Source organism: Solanum stenotomum, chromosome 7 (assembly GCF_019186545.1).
Source record: "Solanum stenotomum isolate F172 chromosome 7, ASM1918654v1, whole genome shotgun sequence".
Lineage (NCBI taxonomy): Eukaryota > Viridiplantae > Streptophyta > Magnoliopsida > Solanales > Solanaceae > Solanum > Solanum stenotomum.
Genome location: NC_064288.1, coordinates 4,368,276 through 4,388,913, shown reverse-complemented (window position 1 = coordinate 4,388,913; position 20,638 = coordinate 4,368,276). Strand labels below are relative to the sequence as shown.

The 20,638-nt window shown below is 34.7% G+C and overlaps 2 protein-coding genes across 3 annotated transcripts; one reads left to right on the top strand and one right to left on the bottom strand.

The window, feature by feature from the left end:
• The first annotated feature begins 7,343 nt into the window (after positions 1–7,343).
• Positions 7,344–8,933, top strand: LOC125870289 (low affinity inorganic phosphate transporter 1-like). Its single transcript, XM_049550690.1, has one exon. It carries the CDS (start codon positions 7,344–7,346, stop codon positions 8,931–8,933), a length of 1,590 nt encoding a protein of 529 aa, XP_049406647.1.
• Positions 8,934–9,274: 341 nt separating this feature from the next.
• LOC125870297 (uncharacterized) lies at positions 9,275–20,112 on the bottom strand. Of its 2 annotated transcripts, none has more exons than XM_049550699.1 (12): positions 19,963–20,112; positions 19,571–19,674; positions 18,676–18,771; positions 17,305–17,408; positions 16,029–16,342; positions 12,647–12,769; positions 12,478–12,566; positions 11,806–11,911; positions 10,847–10,944; positions 10,071–10,331; positions 9,911–9,994; positions 9,275–9,670 (listed from the first exon to the last, which is right to left on the bottom strand). In XM_049550699.1, the coding sequence occupies exons 2-12, from the start codon at positions 19,661–19,663 to the stop codon at positions 9,656–9,658; spliced, it is 1,383 nt and encodes a 460-aa protein (XP_049406656.1). In that variant the 5' UTR covers positions 19,664–19,674; positions 19,963–20,112; the 3' UTR covers positions 9,275–9,655. The 2 variants fall into 2 exon arrangements, with proteins under 2 accessions (XP_049406656.1, XP_049406655.1); XM_049550698.1 differs by having other exon boundaries at positions 19,806–19,964.
• Positions 20,113–20,638: the final 526 nt, after the last annotated feature.

The window sequence follows — 20,638 nt, the reverse complement described above, 5'->3', positions numbered from 1 at the left end:
CTCGCCCACGCTGCCAGAACTTTCCTATACCTTGCCAGAGTATAAGACATCCTCAACTAAGTGGATCCACTAAACTATGCTTAAAAGCAATAAGGAATCATCTAAAAAGTATGACTCTTTTTACCCATGTTGGCATACATGGTTTATAAGGACTTGGCCAAAGTCATCTACAGCCCCTTAAAGTTGTCCGCATATTTCACTTAGACACTCCAATTCAACCTTTTACCTATTGAACACTTTTACCTATACAAAAATTGTTCCTATTAGACACATTTTGATAATCAGCAAAAAAATGTCGAGTGTGTGATGCACTTGCCATGACATGGCAAACTAACTAATTAAAAGAAGCCACGTGTCTTAAAAGAAGCCATGTGTCTTTTGGGCTCCAAAATTATTATAATTAAAAAAATAAACTAAAATCCTAAACTATGTATGTTGCCGCCTCCGACCTGCCCACTCCCCCCACTTCATCTTCTTCCCTTTTTTAAAAAAAAGCTTAAATATCCTAAATTTCTCTACTTCTTTTTTTAATTTATTTTTGTATCAAGCTTAGATTCGATTCATGTTTGAGTTGATTTGGCAGAAAGAAAGAGATGTGTGATGGCAGTGTTTTTCGATGCACAAATTAAAATTTGTGATTGATTGTTTGAAAGGCAAAAACGAAAGATATTGACAACGATAGATTTGGAGAAAAATGAGGTGGTGCCAATGGTGGGAGGTGGGTTAATGGCTGGTTAAAAAGGAGAAAGAAGATGATGGCCTGAAAAAATAGGGAAAGAAGATGATGGTCTGCAAAAAAAAAAAAGGAAGAAGATGATCGGAGAAAGAAAGGAAAGGAGAAGTGTGGATATGGTAACGGCAGATCTAATTAAAAAACAAGGTGGCGTGGAGAAGAAGAATGATTGCAGCTCGAGAAAGAAGGGGAATGAAATTTAATGGTGGGACACCGGTGATTGTGGTGGTGAGAAGGTGGTTGCAATGGTGGTTGAGTCAAAGAAGAAGAAGAGATGCTAATTTAATTATTTTTTTAAAAGATAAATCTTTTAACGTTAAAATATTGGAAAAAAAATAATTCACGCGCCCCATTTGCGTGACTCACAACCGATTTGCCATGTAGGCAAAAAATGCTTAGACGGTTCAAATCTGGAGTGGTAGAGGTGTTCAATAGGTACTAGGTGTAGTTGAGGTGTCTAAATGAATAATGAGGATAACTTTGAGGGGCCGCAAATGACTTTGGCCTTTGGACTTTGAGTTGTCTGAACTCGTCCTCATATCGATGCTCAATACTACTCCCAATAATTTAACTCATGCTCATATGTTTAAAAAAATATTTCCTCATCCTCAAACTTTGAGATTATTACTCAAAAGATTCTCTTAAAAGAAATAGTGCTCAAAACTCCTCATAAACTCATTTGTAAATCAAAGTTTCCTCTCATTTTAAATGTAAAAACATTTACTCTTGAGATTACTTAGTTCCCATTTATTCACTTTGAATAAGAAAACTCAACTCTCCACAACCGTATACTCAAGTCTTAAAACAATTTTTAAAAGTAAGCAAAAGACTTCTCAAAATGACTCCAAGAACTCCCTCAAACTTTACTCTCAACTCTATCTTGAATTTGAAATATGAATTCAAGAATTATGATTTGGATATACCAAATTTCTCAATGATTAGAAGTAGTTTGGATAGTCATAATCAGGAAAAGAGTAAGGATGCATTTTAAAAGAACTTAGACGGAACAAACGACGAAAAACAGCGGGGGCAGGCGACCCTGGCACACTGAATGTGACGCGGGGCACCAGTACCTAAACTTCAGAGCACCATTTCTAGCGCGCCAACTTCCCTAGCGAATCGGTGGCACATTGCCCCATGCCCTCCCAGAAAACCCGACCAATTTTCCTCTTAGATTTTTGGCCCTAAATTCACCTAGAATCGACTGATTTCTTCGAAACTCCCTTAGATTCGTATACCCAATATTAGTAAACGAAAATCTACTCAAACTCATAAAAATCACCTCAAGAACTCATCAAATCCCAATATTAAAGATTTAAGAACGGAATTTCAAGAAATTCATCAAGAACCTCAATACATGGATTTTCATGAACGAAATTAACTCAAGAAACTCATGATTGGCGTAAGGGTGAACGAACCCATTACTATGATAGCTTACATACCTCGTTAGGATCAAATCCTTGGCAAAATCCCTTGACGATCGCAAGAAAATCTTTAACGACCGCTTGAAACTTTTCTCCTCCTGAACTTTGCCCTAACTTTCCAAACGCTTTTAGACTTTAGCGTAAACTGATTTTAATCAGCTTTGACCCCTAATTTGGGTCCCTAATTTGGGTGGAAAAACGTGTGGAACTAGTAGGGTAAGGAAAAGACCAAAATACCCCTCTATAATTCGGATGAATTTCCTTAACTGGACAGGCTGAATTCAAACGGGCATATATCCCTCATCCAAACTTGAAATTTAGCAAACTCGGTGGTATTGGAAAGAGGACTCGAAGATCTTTTATTTGATATCTTATAGGCCACCTAACTCATCTTGTACTGGAAGTTATGGTCGTTTGAAGTTGACCCAAAACTCACAACTCGTAAATAACTTGCACAAATCTCAAATTGGCTATCTCTACTCTTGTTCTTTCTAAATTTAGATTTTTGTAAGACCGGGGTATTACAACTGCCGCTGACTATCACCAACACACCGTCAACTACCACATATTATTCAAATCATATTGACCATCACTAGTTAACATGACTTTTTTGTGCAAATACTAATTTTATTTTATTAAATTTATATATTTCTAATATTTAATTATTGTTTTATTTCATGACATATTTGTTATTATATTTATAAACAAAGAAATTGAAAAACAAACAGTCTTTAATTATTCATTATTAAGATCTAAAGATAGCATCTTAATAGTTCAGATGTTCATTCAGATTCCGATGCCTTAATCTTAATGAAAACAAATGAGGCATTAGTCTATTAGGAGTAGGGGTGTGCACTATTCGGATTAAACTAAATAATCAAACCGAATTTTTATTCGGATTGGCTTTTTGGTTTTTCGGATTGGTTTTGGATTAATAAATTGTTTTGTTTGGTTTTTTTGTTTGGCTTCGAATTTAATTTTAAAAAATAAAAACGAAAAAAAACTGAATTATATATATAAAGTGTTTAGGTTTAGAATTAAATTAGAGTTAACCACTTTTTGTCCCTTTTTGGTTATTGCCTTTCACGATGATTACGTCTATATTTTATGTTTGAACATCTTTAATAGGTATACTTCTACGTATTGTGTTTTAACTTTTACTTATGATTTATATTAGAAAGTATATTTAAGGGATTCAATATTGTTACTTTGGTTATGTCATTAATTATTGACATAACCGAATAACCAAACCGAAAAAAACTAAATCGAATAGAGGAAAACTAAACCAAATCAAATTTATTTTGGATCGGATCGGGTTACACTTTTACAAAACCAAAAAGCAAAAACCAAAAATCCAAACCGAATAATGTAAAAACCAAACTAAAAAATTGAATGCACACCCCTAATTAGGAGTTGTGTTTTTTTTAAGTTGAGTCAATCCCGTGTTGTTATGATTTCAAGGAATTAATGGAGTCATGTATTATGTCTCTTTTAGGAGTCATGCGTTTTATTTTTTAGGAGTATTATGGACTCATATGTGCCCTATTTTTGTGGAACTATTTTGTTAAGGGTAAATAAGTAATTTTCCAGCAATTGTTTTCCTTTACGTACCTCTTATTTTCATTTTTTTTAAGAGTATAACATCAACCACTAATCGTAGAAATCGAACTATGAAAAAGTCTACAAAATCTTAAAAGAGGAAAAGATTAACAAAAAAGAACAACCACCAACTTCATCAATCAAAGAAGGCATATATATATATGACCAATAACTTTTCTCAAATTAAGTAATTAACGTCATATACCTTCACAAATAAAAAAGAGTTTTAACTCCTTTGGATATACATCAATAATATAAAGTAAATAAAAATCATATACCTTCTCGGATTAGTATTGGAATAAACAACAACAAATACTTTCTTGATTTTTCAAATTAATAGATCCTTATTTTTACCAATGTCTTGTTGACTAAAATGACATATAAAAAGGATAAAAGAATACTAACTCATTATCTATTTTACCTTCTATATATATATTATCAATAACAATCTTAGTCGATTTAAAACTATATTATTATTATTTTTTCTTTTTAATTGATATTATGGACTTATTTATTTTTAAAAAAACTTATTTATGAACTAAAAAAATGAAGAAAAAAAATTCAAGCATATCTATACTACCTTAAAAGCATGAACTCCCAAACATGAATGTTGAATTACTATAATATTCCCAATTAAAAATACTCAATTTATTTAATTATGTTATATTAAAAGTTAATACCTTTTCACATTAATGGATGGTGACTTTTGCGATGATGTGTGACTTTTCCAAAGGGTTTTGACTTTTTTGACGGGTTGTGACATTTCCGATGAGTTGTGACTTTTCAAAAGGATTGTGATTTTTCCAAAGGGATGTGACTTTACAAAAGGGTTGTGCCTTATCCGATGAGTTGTGAATTTCTCAAAGGGTTATGTCTTTTCCGATGAGCAGAGACTTTTTTGAAGGGTTGTGACTTATCTAATAAGGCACAATCAGAACATATTCATACTACTATTTGTTAGCTATAAATAGAAGGGTTTCCTCTCACTTTTAAACATTTTTTTTTTAGGTTTTATACTCTTCTTCTTCTTAAAATATCTCAACTGTTATTTGCAATAGTTGATTAAGTTCAAAACCCAACAAAATTTGAGGTACCACATAAGAAAGAGTTGGTGAACAAATTGTAGCAAATCATTCATCAATTCACACTCATATTTTTCTCTGACGATTTTCATCACATACATACATCAGTATTATTTGTATGATTTTGAACATTAATACTCTTTAAATAACCTACATGTTTTATTCATTAAAAAATTACTAATTACCTACGAATAGTCACAACAATTTCTACCTTCATGTTTCTTCGGTCATAAATCACAACCATTTACTCCTTATAAATTCTTGGGGATTTCTTTTATGTGACAATTTGAGATCATTTAAAATTTTCATAAATGATTCATCCCCAATCCATTGATATGTTTTGCCGAAGTTCTTAGCATCGGAATTTAGGTATTGTCTTTATATTAAAGAAGAGAACAAATAAATATGCAATTATCTATGAACTTTGCTTCACACAGAAATCTTCTATATATAGTGCGCGAAAATTTTCATTTATTTTTCTTATTCTGTTTCTTAAATAATTTCTTTTGTGTTTTAATTTCATTCGAGAGAGAATTTAAATACACACATTGTTGATTATTTTTTTCTAATAAATAAATAGATAAAGATGTGGGAGAGACAATAATAATAAACAAATACAAAAAGGCACATGATTGGGATAAGATATTTCTTCTTTCTATTTTCATTTCTTATTATTTTGAGATCAATGAAGGAGTTTCTTCCTAATTTTGATAAAACATTAGGCATTAACGTAGTACATTGAATTAGTAGTTTTGATGTTAAGTCTACTGTTTCAAAAATAGATTTTTACCTTTACTTATAATATGATAATATAACCATGATAATAATTATTTTTAATAAATATGTAAGTAGAAATGAACAGAGAAACTAATGTATTGGTGGCAATAGATTTCAATCAAATGAAACACTAGGGTGAATATATCATGAACATATATTTTCGCCTTCTTTCTTCATTGGCTATGAATTGATCCACATATTTTTACTTTTTTATATTTATGTTGAGTATGATTTTTTTTATGTATGAATTTCCTATTATTTTGTGTTCATTTTGATCTAAGAAAATGTTATGTCACAAGACACTCTTTTCTAGCTATATAAAAATGATAAGAAAATAGTGATTAATCACAAAATTGTAACACCTCTCCATTTGAAAGAACTAGAAAAAGCTAGAATTAGAAAGAGTGATTTTTTTTTTTTTTTGGAAATAGTGTAAATCTGGAAAATTGGCTAAACTAAGTTAAGTTTGAGTTTATGGTCAGCTTCAAACTACCATAACTCCTAGCTCAAGATGATTTAGGTGTTCTTCCAGATACCGTAGGAAAGATCTTGGAATTATCTTTCCAACGCCGCGAGTTTTCACAATTCCGAGTTCATATGAGTGAGATATGTTTTTTTGAAGTTGGGTTGTTCGAATAAGGAAAGTCTAATCCAGATTTTTGAAGGGTAGCTTGGTCTTTTCCCTATCCAATTAAATTATTTCGTTTTTAGTAAGTTATGTGGGGTCTAAACTGAGCTAGTATATATAAAGGTGTAATAGTAAAAGGTTGATTCAATTTCAATAATGTTCATATCAGTAATGAAAAATTAGGATTGTGTCAAATTACTCTTTGTACTTGTTGCTTGTATCATATAAACTTATTGTGGGGGTGCATTTGTTGTTGTTTAGAGTCCTACAACTTAATTTACATTGTTAATTGAGAAAAGACTTAAATATGTCATCAAACTGAAATGACATAGATAAAAAATTTCTCAAAGTTCAATGACATATATTGATCTTATGACTGGAGTGTATTTTGTGGATTTTAGTATTGGTGTGCATTTCAACTTGCCCGTCTACATCGAACAATTCAAGCCAAAAAATACACAGTATAGTATCCAAAGAATAGAGTATTAGGAGATCGATGGGCAAATCTGGCATAGCTTTGAAAGAAGAAAAATAGAGCCAATTGGCATCCAATTCCTTGTTAATATAGGAATATATTTGGGCTCTGTTGTCATAATTGGAATTTCTGTTGGAATAATAATCTAAAGTTGGAATAGAAAACCAAATGTATTTAGGATTAGATATTTATATAATTCAGGTCTAAATAGGATTTTTAACCAAAACCAAATGTATTTAGGATTAGATATTTATATAATTCAGGTCTAAATAGGATTTTTAACCAAAATAATGTAGGAATAGATCAAGTCCATATTATAGATTATAAATATTCTACTCCTACACCTCTTTTCAACATATATTCTACTCTCTCATATCTTAAACCCTTTTTCTCTTCTATTTGCAGCCAGGTGTGTTTTTTTTCTTTCTTGGGTTGATATATGCATGATCTTGCGTTTTATCTTTTTGTTTTGTGGTTCGTTTTTTTTACTGTCGTAAACTAATATTTTTCGTATGTTACAATAAGTGTTTGCTGTCATGAATTGGTAATGCTGCTATTTTGGTCTCGATTGAAAATTGGATTAGCTTACATGTTGAATATTGTTTTGATTTGCAGAAAAAAGAAAATGGCTGGGGATATGAAGGTTTTGAACGCACTTGATTCAGCAAAAACACAATGGTATCATTTTACAGCAATCATAATAGCTGGTATGGGATTTTTTACTGATGCCTATGATCTCTTCTTCACTAAGTTGCTTGGACGTATTTACTACCATGTCGATGGCTCTTCAAAGCCTGGCTCACTACCTCCTAATGTTTCCGCTGCTATCAATGGTGTCGCCTTCTGTGGTACCATTGCGGGGCAACTCTTCTTTGGATGGATTGGTGACAAAATAGGAAGGAAGAAAGTCTATGGCGTAACCCTTATGATCATGTGTATTTGTTCCATTGCTTCTGGCCTTTCTTTTGGTAGGGATCCTAAGACCGTCATGGCCACCCTCTGCTTCTTTCGCTTCTGGCTTGGTTTTGGAATTGGTGGTGATTACCCTCTTTCTGCTACTATTATGTCTGAATATGCCAACAAAAAGACTAGGGGTGCCTTCATTGCTGCTGTTTTCGCTATGCAAGGATTTGGTATCCTCGGAGGTGGTATCTTTGCCATCATTATCTCTGCTGTATTCCAGGCTTGTTTCAAGGCGCCACCCTATCAAGTGGATCCCCTTGGTTCAACCGTTCCTCAAGCTGATTACGTGTGGAGGATCATATTGATGGCTGGGTCACTTCCTGCTCTTGTCACTTACTACTGGAGGATGAAGATGCCTGAAACGGCTCGTTACACTGCTCTTGTAGCCAAGAATGTGAAACAGGCCACTGCAGATATGGAAAAGGTTATGCAGGTTGACATTGGGACAGAGCAAAAAGAGCCTGTTGTAAAGTCCGGCAATGAATTTGGTTTGTTCACGAAACAATTTCTTAGGCGACATGGACTGCACTTACTTGGCACAGCTAGCACATGGTTTCTTCTTGATATTGCATACTACAGCCAAAACTTGTTCCAAAAGGATATATTCAGTGCCATTGGATGGATTCCTGCTGCCAAGACTATGAATGCAATTGAAGAGGTTTACAAAATTGCACGGGCACAAACTCTTATCGCTCTATGCAGTACCGTGCCTGGCTACTGGTTCACAGTGTTCCTCATTGACAGGATTGGTAGGTTTACCATTCAAGTTATTGGTTTCACAATGATGACAGTGTTCATGTTTGCTCTGGCCATTCCTTACCACCACTGGACTCTCCCTGGCCACCATATCGGGTTTGTGGTCCTCTATTCACTAACCTTCTTCTTTGCCAACTTTGGACCCAACGCCACTACATTTGTCGTGCCTGCTGAGATTTTCCCAGCTAGATTGCGGTCAACTTGCCATGGAATATCAGCTGCATGTGGAAAGTTAGGAGCAATGGTGGGTGCATTTGGATTCCTGTATTTGGCTCAACCACAAGACAAGACCAAGGCTGATGCAGGGTATCCTGCTGGAATTGGGGTTAGGAATTCACTCATTGTCCTTGGCGTAGTCAACCTTCTCGGATTATTTTTCACTTTCTTGGTTCCAGAATCAAAGGGGAAGTCACTAGAAGAGATGTCAAGGGAAAACGAAGACTCAGCAGAGGAAGGAGCAGAAGTGGAGAATCATAACAGGACAGTTCCTGTTTAAAAATAGTTACTAGCTAGTTTCATTTGTTTATATGTAGTACTATAGTTTCTTTAGCTCAAACTATTAGTGTAGAGATACTAAGTTTCATCCCTTTTTAGCTTTTCTTGATTGCTCGCTACTCTATAATATATATATCACTGAGATTTTAGTTTCACATTGAACTACTTTTGGGAGCATTTTGAGTGAACCTTTTTTGTGTCTTCCAGACAAAATCTTTGAAGGTTTATATAGTTGAAGTTCAATCATTTTAATGCACTTCAGACAAAAATGACTGAACTTTCATGGAATAATAACTTTAGTGGCACTTGATGTACGGATGCCACTAAAGATCTTGTCACATCTTTAGTATCTCAAACTGAAACTCTTCTCATCCATAAAGCAATTGAAACTAATTGCAATATTGCTTACATTCTGGAGTTGTTAAAATACTTGAATTAAAAAAAAAGCATGTCATGTACATTTCATACCTAATCTTATATACATCTTCCTCTTTCTTATAGAGCTGTAGACCAACTACCAAAAGAAAGAAGACAGGCATGACTCATGAATTTATAAGAGGAATTACACCTTTAAGAAAAAGGGAAAAGGATTAAAAAAACAATAGGATAAAATCCCAAAAAAAAGGAGTTTAAGAATTGAAATTAATAATGAAAAAACAAAAATGAAAACAAGACTTTAACCACAGGAGATACTTGCTGCAGGACCACCACTAGCAACTCCAACTATGACTTTTTAGCCTGCATTAAGTGTGTTGAGAGAAACAAAGTCATTTTCATGTGCCGAGAACTTAAGGGTCGTGGATTTTTATGTGGGGAGAAATTTATCCACACCCGTTGTTTATACCAAACCAATGAACACATGGCATTTGTCTTTCATATGCACTTCTATCACTAACCATGGCTAGTTGATATATGAAAAATTAATGTGGATTGGTAGGGGACTGGGGAAAGGTTGAAGACTACTTCAAAGAAACTTACCTGTTTCAAGTACTTCTTATGAACCTTCAATGCCTCATCTAATGCTTTTCTTGCATCTAAATTCCCAGATATTTCGCCCAAGATCTGGAAACTTTTTATTGTCAGCATCAATGGACATAATGTCGTGGAATACACAGGTATAAAAAGACAGAATGATGACCTCTACAACATCATCAAGGCCTTTCGCCTCTTTCATAAGTCGCCTATGCTTGGTCTCTAGAACACTTGCAACCAGGAAAACAGAAAGAGCACTATTCGGTTCCGCACCAGTTTTCAAATTGTTCCTTTCAAACTTCCCATATTCCTTTAGTTTATGCTTATCATTCGGTTTGTCATCATACAATAATTCAGAAAGAAGGGGTTGTCTTTTGTCATCATATGATGAATATATGTTTGGATTGTACTCCATGGCCCACATCACCTGGATAATAGAAAAAAAAGTATCTATCAGAAGATAGAAATAACTCCTACCTACAATTTCTCATGGCTCCTGGACCTCTCATGGTTCAGATGTTATGAAGAACTAGTTTTTTCCCATTGACCTTTATGTCAAAACTTATGCTCTTCTAGAGCACAAAAGGTTGGTATACATTCTCTATTAAACAATCCTCAGAACGAGACACGTAATTAAAGCAATAAATCCTGGTGCAAACTATTTTGCAATATATATCTTCTTCTTTTTTGATAACCGTGGTATCCGGACAAGCTTGCGTGCACCTCGACTAATTCTATGGGATACCTACCCCCTCCCACCAGCAACATGTACCAGGTAACTCTGTCCACCAAGGCTAGAGATCAGATGGAAAGTAATCAACTAGTGTTTTTGTCTCTAATGGGATCTGAACCTACTTCATGATTCTTAACCCAATTCATTGCCCACTAGGCCACTGCTATATATATCTAACAATTACAAATGGAAAAGAAGTAGCTTCTCACCTCCCAAAGATAGAGTGAGTCAACGAACGAGAACTCCCTGCGGAAAAGTACCATCAGCATGCGAAATGCAAACAGATATTCTCCACCATCTAGCTCCTCTGCCGATATAATTATAGCTGTTGTGAGAGAGATGGAAGATAGATAGAAGGAGTAAAATCTAGTCCTACCCTCTCCTTCATGTTGTGATAGTAAAGTAAGTAATCTGTGGCATTATCAATATGTAATTGCAAAGATTTGACAAGTATTTTACATGAACCAACACTTGCAAAAAAGTAGAAATGCACATATGAAGACTTTCAGACCACGGGATTCCCATTACTATGATTAACTTATGATTAGTTACTGGGGCCCCAAAATGACAAAATGGTATAGTAATTTGCGTCAGGCATCAGAGATATCTAACCATTAGAGAAAGTAATTTTGCTGTTCCATTTCTTCTAGCTTAATGTAATCCTTAAGGTAAGTTAATTTCCAATCACAAGAGTCTAATAAAGATTTACCCTGCACTGTGGCCAAAATATGTAAAAAGACAACTATTTCCTGTCTGAAACTCCAACCACAATTGTTAAAGGCTGAAACTACTTCCCTTTGTACCTTTCTGTCCAACTATAACTCTTAAGAAGTTTGACTCAGTTTTTAGATGGAAAAAACTATTATCCATGGTATCTCTCTCTCAATCCTTTAGGCACATTCCTTTACGAATGATGAAAGTTGATAATCAGAAAAAGGTACATGGGCTCCTACAGATAATATCATGAGAACACTTGAATTTATCATTCACGATATTCCAAAATCATATTTCATCACAAGACACCAGTAAAAACCCAGTAAATCATTCAAGACGCTACAACAGAGATTAGGAAAGGAAAAGCAGCAATGTCACGAAGATCTTGATTTCTTTACTATACTCATGGCAATAGTGACTAAGACGATTTACAAAGACTAGGACCTTCTCTTACCCAGGTGTTGATGAAGCTTGGGATCGACGGTTTTAACAATTTGAGCTAGAGTACTTAGCTGAGACTGCACTCCAATAGAATCTGTGCTGCACTTAAAGTTCTCTCGCTGTTGAAATGAAAGTTGAGTGATTATAAACAGAAGGGAGGTATAAGCAGAGGAATGAGCACAAAAGTAATGCACCAGATGAAAGAAAAATGTCAATAAGGAGAATACAAATATATGTGCAAGTTACATCCCTCTTCCGGGGGTATGCAAGGTTTACCTGACCAACTTTACCTTGCAAGGGAATCATCTGAAAAAAAGAAACTTCGAAAAGTCTTTTTTGATGCGTCTGTAATAGCCTATGTGTCCCAAAAAAGAACGTGCTACGCCCGGCCCCCTTTTCAGTAGATGAGATTAGGATGAAAGGGCTTTCTTTCATTAACATTCCATGAAGGTGCATAGATATATTAAACTTGAAATATGTTTATAGTTAAATTCAAGGTAGATCACTAAAGAAGAGAAACTCCAGTGCTAACTTTTATAACTAGAAGTTCAAACAATGTTATGGCCATTATGGTGTTTTTACTTTTTGTCCTTTACCTTTTGCTATTGCAACTCGTCTAAGGTCTCTAATAATAGCACCTTAAAAAATAACCACTAATAGAGCATTAGCAACAATAGAGACATACCAATCGACGCATTGCACGTTCGAAGCACCAGTATGCATCTGCTTCATTCTCAAGTAGAATTATCATTGGAGAGCAAATATCACTCATTCCTGTTCACATAAAATGAGAGGGGATGTTAATGAACGGCCTTGATTATATTGAAAGACAATGTCTTATACTCCTATAATACCTTGAACATAACCAATATCTTTATCCATCCAGGCATAGACAGACAGTACATCCCAAAGTTTTGCCTGATTAGCTTCATTCTCGTAAAATACAAGAGTACGATCCGTTCGAACAACATCCAAACCTAAATAAACATCGTAAGTCAAGATAGTTTCAGATATCATTAAGAAAATCAGTCTATCTTGAAACACCAGCTTCTTTAGCCAGGTCAAAAGAGTGGTTTCTAGATATTTCATATTCAAGCAATCTATGCATAGCAGAAGTTGGACAGCTGTACTAGGATCAAGTTGATTACTATCACTTTTTCATTAAAAATTGCTAACAGTTATTCAAAATATTTTCCTGTCACAAAGTTCAAACTCGCTCCAAAAATATACCACGTTGGAGTTAAGAGAGAGCAAAGATTGAGTGACTTTATCTTTCAAGTGAACAACTACGAAGTGGAACTAAGCAATGTCAACATGCTTATTAAAAGTCTTGTAAATTGGCAAGAGTAAGGAGAAAAGCAGAGAGAATTACCATAGACTCTAGGTACTTATTTTATATTATGTATGTAAAGTGAAAACCAGCATATGCTTTCCTATTATACTGCAGCATTCTTATTTCATGTCCACAAAACCTGTGGAAGGAAAGCAGATAACTCAATTACCTAGGAAGCTTTCTCAAAGTGATGTACAAAATTCTTCTCACTTTTGACTAGTCAGCAAATGGATGTTGTTTGTTACAGAGTGTCTATAGATTTATTTCTTGATATTGTACAAAGATGTTGATAGATAGCATATTTTTAGATTTCCTCTTTATTTCTTTCCTTAGTTAGCGTTCTTGTTAATGTACTTATACATGTTTACCCTAAAGTTGCTCGAACTTGGGTGCAGGTGTCGGATACAGGTCCTAGAGGTCGGATACTTCATGATCTAATTTTTAAGATTCGGGGATATGGATACGGGTGTGGGGATTCGCCTAAAAATAATTAAAATATCTAAAAATAGAGTTATAAAACCTAAATTATGAGATATTATGTGGAGAACTTGAGGAGAATCTTGGAAGAAGATTAAAGGAAAAGGAGTAACATAGAAATTTATATATAAAAGGTATTCCATTTTCTTTAATTTCACCTTAGCTTTTGTATTGATTACAGAAATCATTAAAACTGTCTAGACTTTCCCCATCGATTTTGGTCAAAGTACCCAAAATCAGCTGACCAAACCGGACATGTATCCCACACCCACACCCATGTCGTGTCAACACGGGTGCGGCACCAAAAGTGAAGAGTCTGAGCAACTTAGTACTTACCTATTGAATAAAATACAAGTTATTTTCTCTAATTCCTTGCACATGGTATCAAAGCATAACCAGAGTTGTGAGACTTGAAGTGGTGGTTGCTGGAATTAGCCGCCACCATATTTTTTGGTTCGTGTGACTTCACCACTGATGGCCTGTCTTACTGATTTGACATTGCCTTGAGAGTACCCAGTTGATTTACGGTGGTTTTCTTATCATTGGACCACATTTTGATGATTTAACATCAAGATCAAGGTTCTGCGATTTTTCTTTTGGTGATACTTTAGTTTGAATTCCTTTCTCTGCTGTCGTTTGATCTGTTTGGAGCCAGAATACTGTCTGATCTCTACTGCTTCCTCTTTGTTGCTTTGATTGGTTTTCTGCCTGGAACCCTTGGCTATTCATATTTTAGTTTCTTGTTACTCTGTGAACTGCTGGGTATTCCAACCATCTTAACTCTGTTTTGGGTTATTTAGTTTTCTCTATTTGAGTTGAGCCTTTTTGTGGAGTTGACTATTCTCTTGGTAAGACCTTTATATTGAGAGTTTTGGTGATTTCTCTGTTATTTTGCTTTGATATTGTGAGAATCAATGACAATAAGGGAGAAGAATGGAAGAGTTTAGAAAGGGAGAAGAATGGAAGAGTTTAGTAAGGTTGATGTTGCTCATAGGCCATCATTGGACAAAATAGTTTTGGTTTCGGCAGAGGATTATGCTAGATTCATTCAGTATCAGAAATCACTTAAGGAATCTACTTCAGTTACTACCTTTGTCGAGTCAGTGAAAGCATGACTAATTATCTTTTCAAATAAATGAGCGATTGATCCAAGCGCCACAAATCACATGACATGTGTAACACTAATATTTTTTCTAACTTCCAGCCACACAAAGCACCATTTCCCATTACTGTAGCTGATGGATCAACTTGTACCAGTTTTGGATCTGGAACTGTTAAACCAACCTTATTTATTACCCTATTCAGTCTTTTACAGGCAATCTGTTGTTGGAACTATCTCCTTGTTGTATATGTCGATGACATTGTCATTATAGGAAGTGATTTGCAGGTATCTCTCCTCTCAAGTCTTTCTTACATACTAAGTTTCATACGAAAGACTTGTATAGTAGTCAGTGTAATTCTCTTCAACTCAGCATCAAGAATACACCATCCAGTAACGAAAAAAAGGACCCACTTATCTCAATGAATTTTGAGCTTATCAGAGAAATTAATAGGCGGACCTGTTGGTCCCCTTTATTTGTACTTGTAACAATTTGCCAGTGGCTAAGCATCATCTTTATGGAATTACAGTCAAGATAAACACAAAGTCTCTAAATCCAAAAACCCTTCCTACATCTGCAAACTAAGTACCCCCGACATGGCCTAATTCCACTTCCCAAAGTCCATTACAGCTATATCTCAACTTCATAGAATTACACCGACTACTATACAAATATGTACCGACAAAATTGAGAAAAAGAAGTAACTTTAGATGTATCACTCCCTTTATCTATTTTGATAAGTGCATCTGAATTATCTTATGTGGGTAGATCTAACCTTTGAAATGAGCTGATCTATTGCATTGTCTAACAACTAAGAACTGCAAATCCCAGAACTATATTTATGTTGACCATGTAAATAAATGCAAAATTTCTTTGGTTCTCCTTTTTTTGTTGATTATGGTGGTATGTCGACCAGCTTGAAGCACATCAACTGATCCACTGGATATCCCAGGTAACTCCACCAATCAAATTAGCAGATGCGACCAATTCACCTATTGTCGCCTCTGCTGGTATTAGAACCTTGGTTCTCAAGATTGTTACTCCAACAGTTCCAGTACTAGTAGGCTACTCCATTGGAGCTTCTCTTTTTAATTGGTTATTTATTTTTGTCATTTGTTGGTAACTTATTAAGACAACTACATAACTCAAACACCAATAGTTGTGCACGAGAAAATCCTAAGAAAGTTTAAGAGAGTTATTGGCAAAGAAAGTTTTTGCAGTACTGGTCAAAGAGATGAAGGAAAGAGAGGAAGAGATGCTGGTAGATTCTAAAAGTCAGCATAAACTGTATATAAATAGAGAATAAGAAGTAGCAGAAGTACGAACCAATTTGATGCAAGCTAAGCTTCCACTGAAGCACTTTCTTTTCAAAATCACCATTATCAGCTGGCATGGCATCACTATAATCATGTGAATTACTGGTACTAGTTGCACACTCTATAGGTTGCCCATCATCAGATGCTATGGGTTGCCCATCATCAGATGCTATGGGTTGCCCATCATCAGATGCTATAGGTTGCCCATCATCAGATGTTATAGGTTGCCCATCATCAGAGACTATAGCACTAGTGATGAATTTTCCACTGCCGATGACAGGCACTATCTTTTGACATTCAGATTTCCATGCAGCATACTGCTCCCTGAGGATACAAATTTCAAATCATTAATTTAGGCCACTAATAAAAATAGTAAATTAATTTCAATTTCAGCATACTAATATTGGCCCTAAGCTTTTGTCTTCACTAAGTCTTTTGTACATTTATGCTATTATATTTTAAAGGCAATAAATCTCAAAATTGGACTGACCATTTTTCTTCTTGGTTCCAAGTTATATACCACATAACGGGGATCAAAGTCCAGAACTAAATGAACTCAGCCTTTAGCAGGCATGCTTTTTCTTTCACCAATGATTTCAGAAACGGACTCAAACTGAATCAGGGCATTCAAAGGAATATGGTACATTTTGACTGAAGACATGGGCATTGACATAGCTATACTATAACTTATCCAAAGACTGGTTCATCCAAATTGACCTCTCATGATAAAATTCTACAGGCATGTTGATGAAAACTATGTGACCACCTCCAAGCATATAATAAACCTGTATTTGAGTTCTCAAACTTGACAAACCTCACAGCAAGTTCTAGAAAGTCACAAGAGGGTTGAGCTTTTTTGCAGTTGAATAATTACATATTGAGTCAAGAGAATTCAAATTTTATACAAAAAAAATGAGGAACTTCATGAAATAAAAAGGGTCAGATCTTGACACCAGGAGACAGAAGGTCCGCTATAAGAAAGGGTAGAAAACAGCATTACAGACACCATATTATCATCTCTATGCTCAATACTGAATCATTCTAATATACAGCAGGGACCACTAAATAAACTTAACCTTCGAGATAAAAACTCTATTAAACATGAGAAAGTCATTGCATAAAAGTAAATCAATTGTAACTGGTGCTTTGACTTTCTATAAGCATATAAATGTACAAAATTAGAACATAATTACTTCATATCTTAATTTTTTACTTTACATTCTAAAAACAACCAGTTTGACTATTTGGTTATCACTGCTACTAATTGCTGAAACGACTCACATTACCTTCGCTGTTGTCTAAGCTGATTTCTTTCCACAAATGTGCTTTCAGGATCAAAACAACCCAACAGGAACTCCCAGGCCGCCCCTTTAATTGATGGATGAATACCCTAGCGTTCACAGAACAATTAATGAGCTTCATAATTCTTAAAATTCAATATCCAGATAAACAGCAATACAAAAAATTCTTGTTGATAAGTAGCAGCAAGAGGCATATTAAATGTAATTAACCCAACCTCTTCATGATGAACTCAACAGACGTGCCACTAGTAGACCAAGTTATCCAACTTTTATGTATAGTTCAACAGCCTAAATTTTATACACAGCTGACAGAGAGTGTCAAACCTATTGCACACAGCAGAACAACAAAAACTAATCACTTTTATGAGATATGAAAGAGGGTCCTACTTCCATTGGCTAATAACTTCCTAGAGTGCTCAAAGAGCTTGAAATAAGGGAGAATATACACCCCTATAGAGTGAAGCAACGATTTTAAGTTAACTCACAAATAGATAAGAAAATAAAACAATGTAATACAAACGATCTAGTTTACCCAAGGTCAATAGGTTTTGGGGTGCAACACCACTCACAAGTCCCACATGAGATTACTATTTAGTCATAAGGGTACTCAATTTCATTTCATCATTGAGCCGATAACTCCTGTTTAACGGACTAACTATAACTTGTATTCACCATCCAAACACCTGACCTCAAGCAAGTAAACAACAGGCTGGAATAATGCACTCTCTGTGTCACATTAACTGGATCGTGAAGAGTAGTAGCAAGGAGAGAAAAAAACACTGAGAGTGGCAAGACAATGAGACAATGCAAAACAAGACAAGGATCGAGTGTTGTTGCGGCTCCATCATTTTCCTAGTCTGAGAGTAAAGTAAAGGTATTACTTTACCAACCAAAGATAGTAACATCTTCAACCTTTCCAGCTTCCACAATAACTAAAACCGTCAGTATGACTATTCAGAATTTCCAAAACATCAATCTACCTCAAGTAGAATCTTCCAAAGAAATCAAACATTAAACACAGTCACAATACATAAAAACTGCAGTACTTTACGAGGAAACTACAAGCTGTCTCCGAATATGAAACCGAACTGTTTTATAGGAGTAAGATAATAATTGCAAGTTGAAGTCAGCTTTCAGTCACTTGCTTGTCTCTGTTGTAGAGCATTCGCAATTTAAAATTAAGTTGTTATACAAAAATTGCTTATTTGAAAGATCTAATTCTCATCTTCCATACCTGCTCTTAATTGTTTAAATACAGGAACCAGTAAAGCAATACATTTGACTCAAAATTACACGCATCCAAAGGAAAATGAGAATGTGGTATACAATACAAGAATAATGGCAAAAAAGGTATACCCCTCGTTGTATTCGTCGAAGAACACCAGCTATATCCAAATAACCATCTTTAGAGAATGCAGCTTTCCATCTTCTTTCACTAAGAGTTTTTCCTACCTGTCCAAACAGTGTAAAAAAAGCACAGTAAGGATCTTAGTTGTGTCATAAGCATCTATAATCCTTAAAGATATCACAAACAGCTACCTAATAATAACACTTATTTCTTCAAAAGGAATAAGACAAATGTCAACCAAAAAACTCTGGCTTTTGCCATCATTCAAGTATTTACCTAATTGATTGATTAAACATATTTGCATTTAGCAACCCCCAATGGACCAAATAAAACAACTACAAGAATTTCCACCCAGTGTTTCTTTTGAAGCCTGGTATTTACCTTTTGTCCCCATTATAAAAATTTCTGCAGATATAACACCACGCGGCATAACTTTGGGCAGGGCATAACTTGTTTTGTCCGGTGCGTGTTCAACGTTATGCCCCGTCAAATAATCTTGCAAAACTTAATAGAGGGCCAAAGTTAAATAACTGTCTTAGACAATTCTATTTGTGCAAATCTCCCCAACAACTACACCATCAAAGGATGGACAATGATTTTCTAGAAAAGACAAAAATGGCATAAGTTTCTGAACCACATGAGAGTAATTAATGTCAAAGAATCAAGGAAAAAAGACACTATCAAAGGATGGACAATGATTTTCTAGAAAAGACAAAAATGGCATAGGTTTCTAAACCAGATGAGAGAAATTAATGTCAGAGAATCAAAGAAAAGGAAAAAAGACACATTTAACGCTGTCAATATGAAGATAACACACCAAATGAACAAGAACAACAAAGAACAGAATCAGATACAGTAAAGTAGCATAGAAAAGGGAAAAAAGGTGCTATTTTTTCAACACACCCTTGCTTTGAATCGGGTCTTGGGAACATCAGCTAGGCATTCAGGTCTAACAGGATAGTAACTGTCTAGCTCCTCTGAAGAAGAATTCTTCATAGCACGAACCCCTGATAATTCAAAACACAAACCCCACAATCAATCCAAAACAGGGGAAGAAAATTGAACAATTCATCCACTTTAAGAAGAAAAAACACATACAACAGACTCATTCAGACATTCCATCAAACATATAACCTACCATCATTCTTGAAATCAAGGGATGACTTAGAATTACCCATGTCTTCGTTCAACAAAATAAGAAATTACAAAACTAAACATCACCAAGATTTCTACATAGAAAGATAAATATAGAGATTGAATTTGAAATGCAAATGATATTTGAAAGTTTCAAGTACCTGTATTGAATATGATGAAGACAAATTTGAATAGATTGACTTGCTGGCTCTTTTTTCTTTTTTTAATCTTTAATTTATTGTCTTGATTCGATTTGTACAATGAAGCAGGGAAGATGAGAAATTGACGTTATTCTCAAATTTCCACTTTTTATTCAAAATATTTTATGGTTGAAATAACAATCACATTTTAAGGTTGTTAGAAAATATATGAATGAACAGTGGACAGGAAAAATGAAAATATTTAAAAAGATTACTCTCATTTTTTTAAGTTTGATACATGTGTTTTTTTTTTAAATCTAGTAGGTAAGTAAATATGATATCTTGAAAGTATTTGTAGGGGATAGGGGTGTGGGGTGGCGGGAATAGGGACAAGGCCAAAGTCAAGTAGAGTTGAGGGAGTTCATTCGAATTACATTTGATGAAAATTATATTATTTATATATAATTAGAATTATTGTTTATGTATATATAGTAGTAGATGTTGATCCTTCGGAATACTTCGTGTGTTTACTTTTTGTATTGTGAATCCTTTTTTTGAAAATTTTGACTCCCTAACTAGATGGGATGGGGGCTACGGAGTTTGGGAGTAAAGATGAGGTGTGTTGGAGGGTGGGATGACACAATCAATATGAAATTTCACTTATGAAACTTGTTTATTCCTACTTTTACTATCGTTT

Coding starts and splice junctions, on each gene's coding strand:
- LOC125870289 (XM_049550690.1), top strand. CDS start 7,344: ATGGCTGGGGATATGAAGGTTTTGAACGCACTTGATTCAGCAAAAACA.
- LOC125870297 (XM_049550698.1), bottom strand. CDS start 19,845: ATGGGTAATTCTAAGTCATCCCTTGATTTCAAGAATGATG. Junction 19,675..19,805: donor CCTTGATTTCAAGAATGATG/GTAGGTTATATG, acceptor TTGAATTATCAG/GGGTTCGTGCTATGAAGAAT. Junction 17,409..18,675: donor TTCGACGAATACAACGAGGG/GTATACCTTTTT, acceptor TGTGAACGCTAG/GGTATTCATCCATCAATTAA.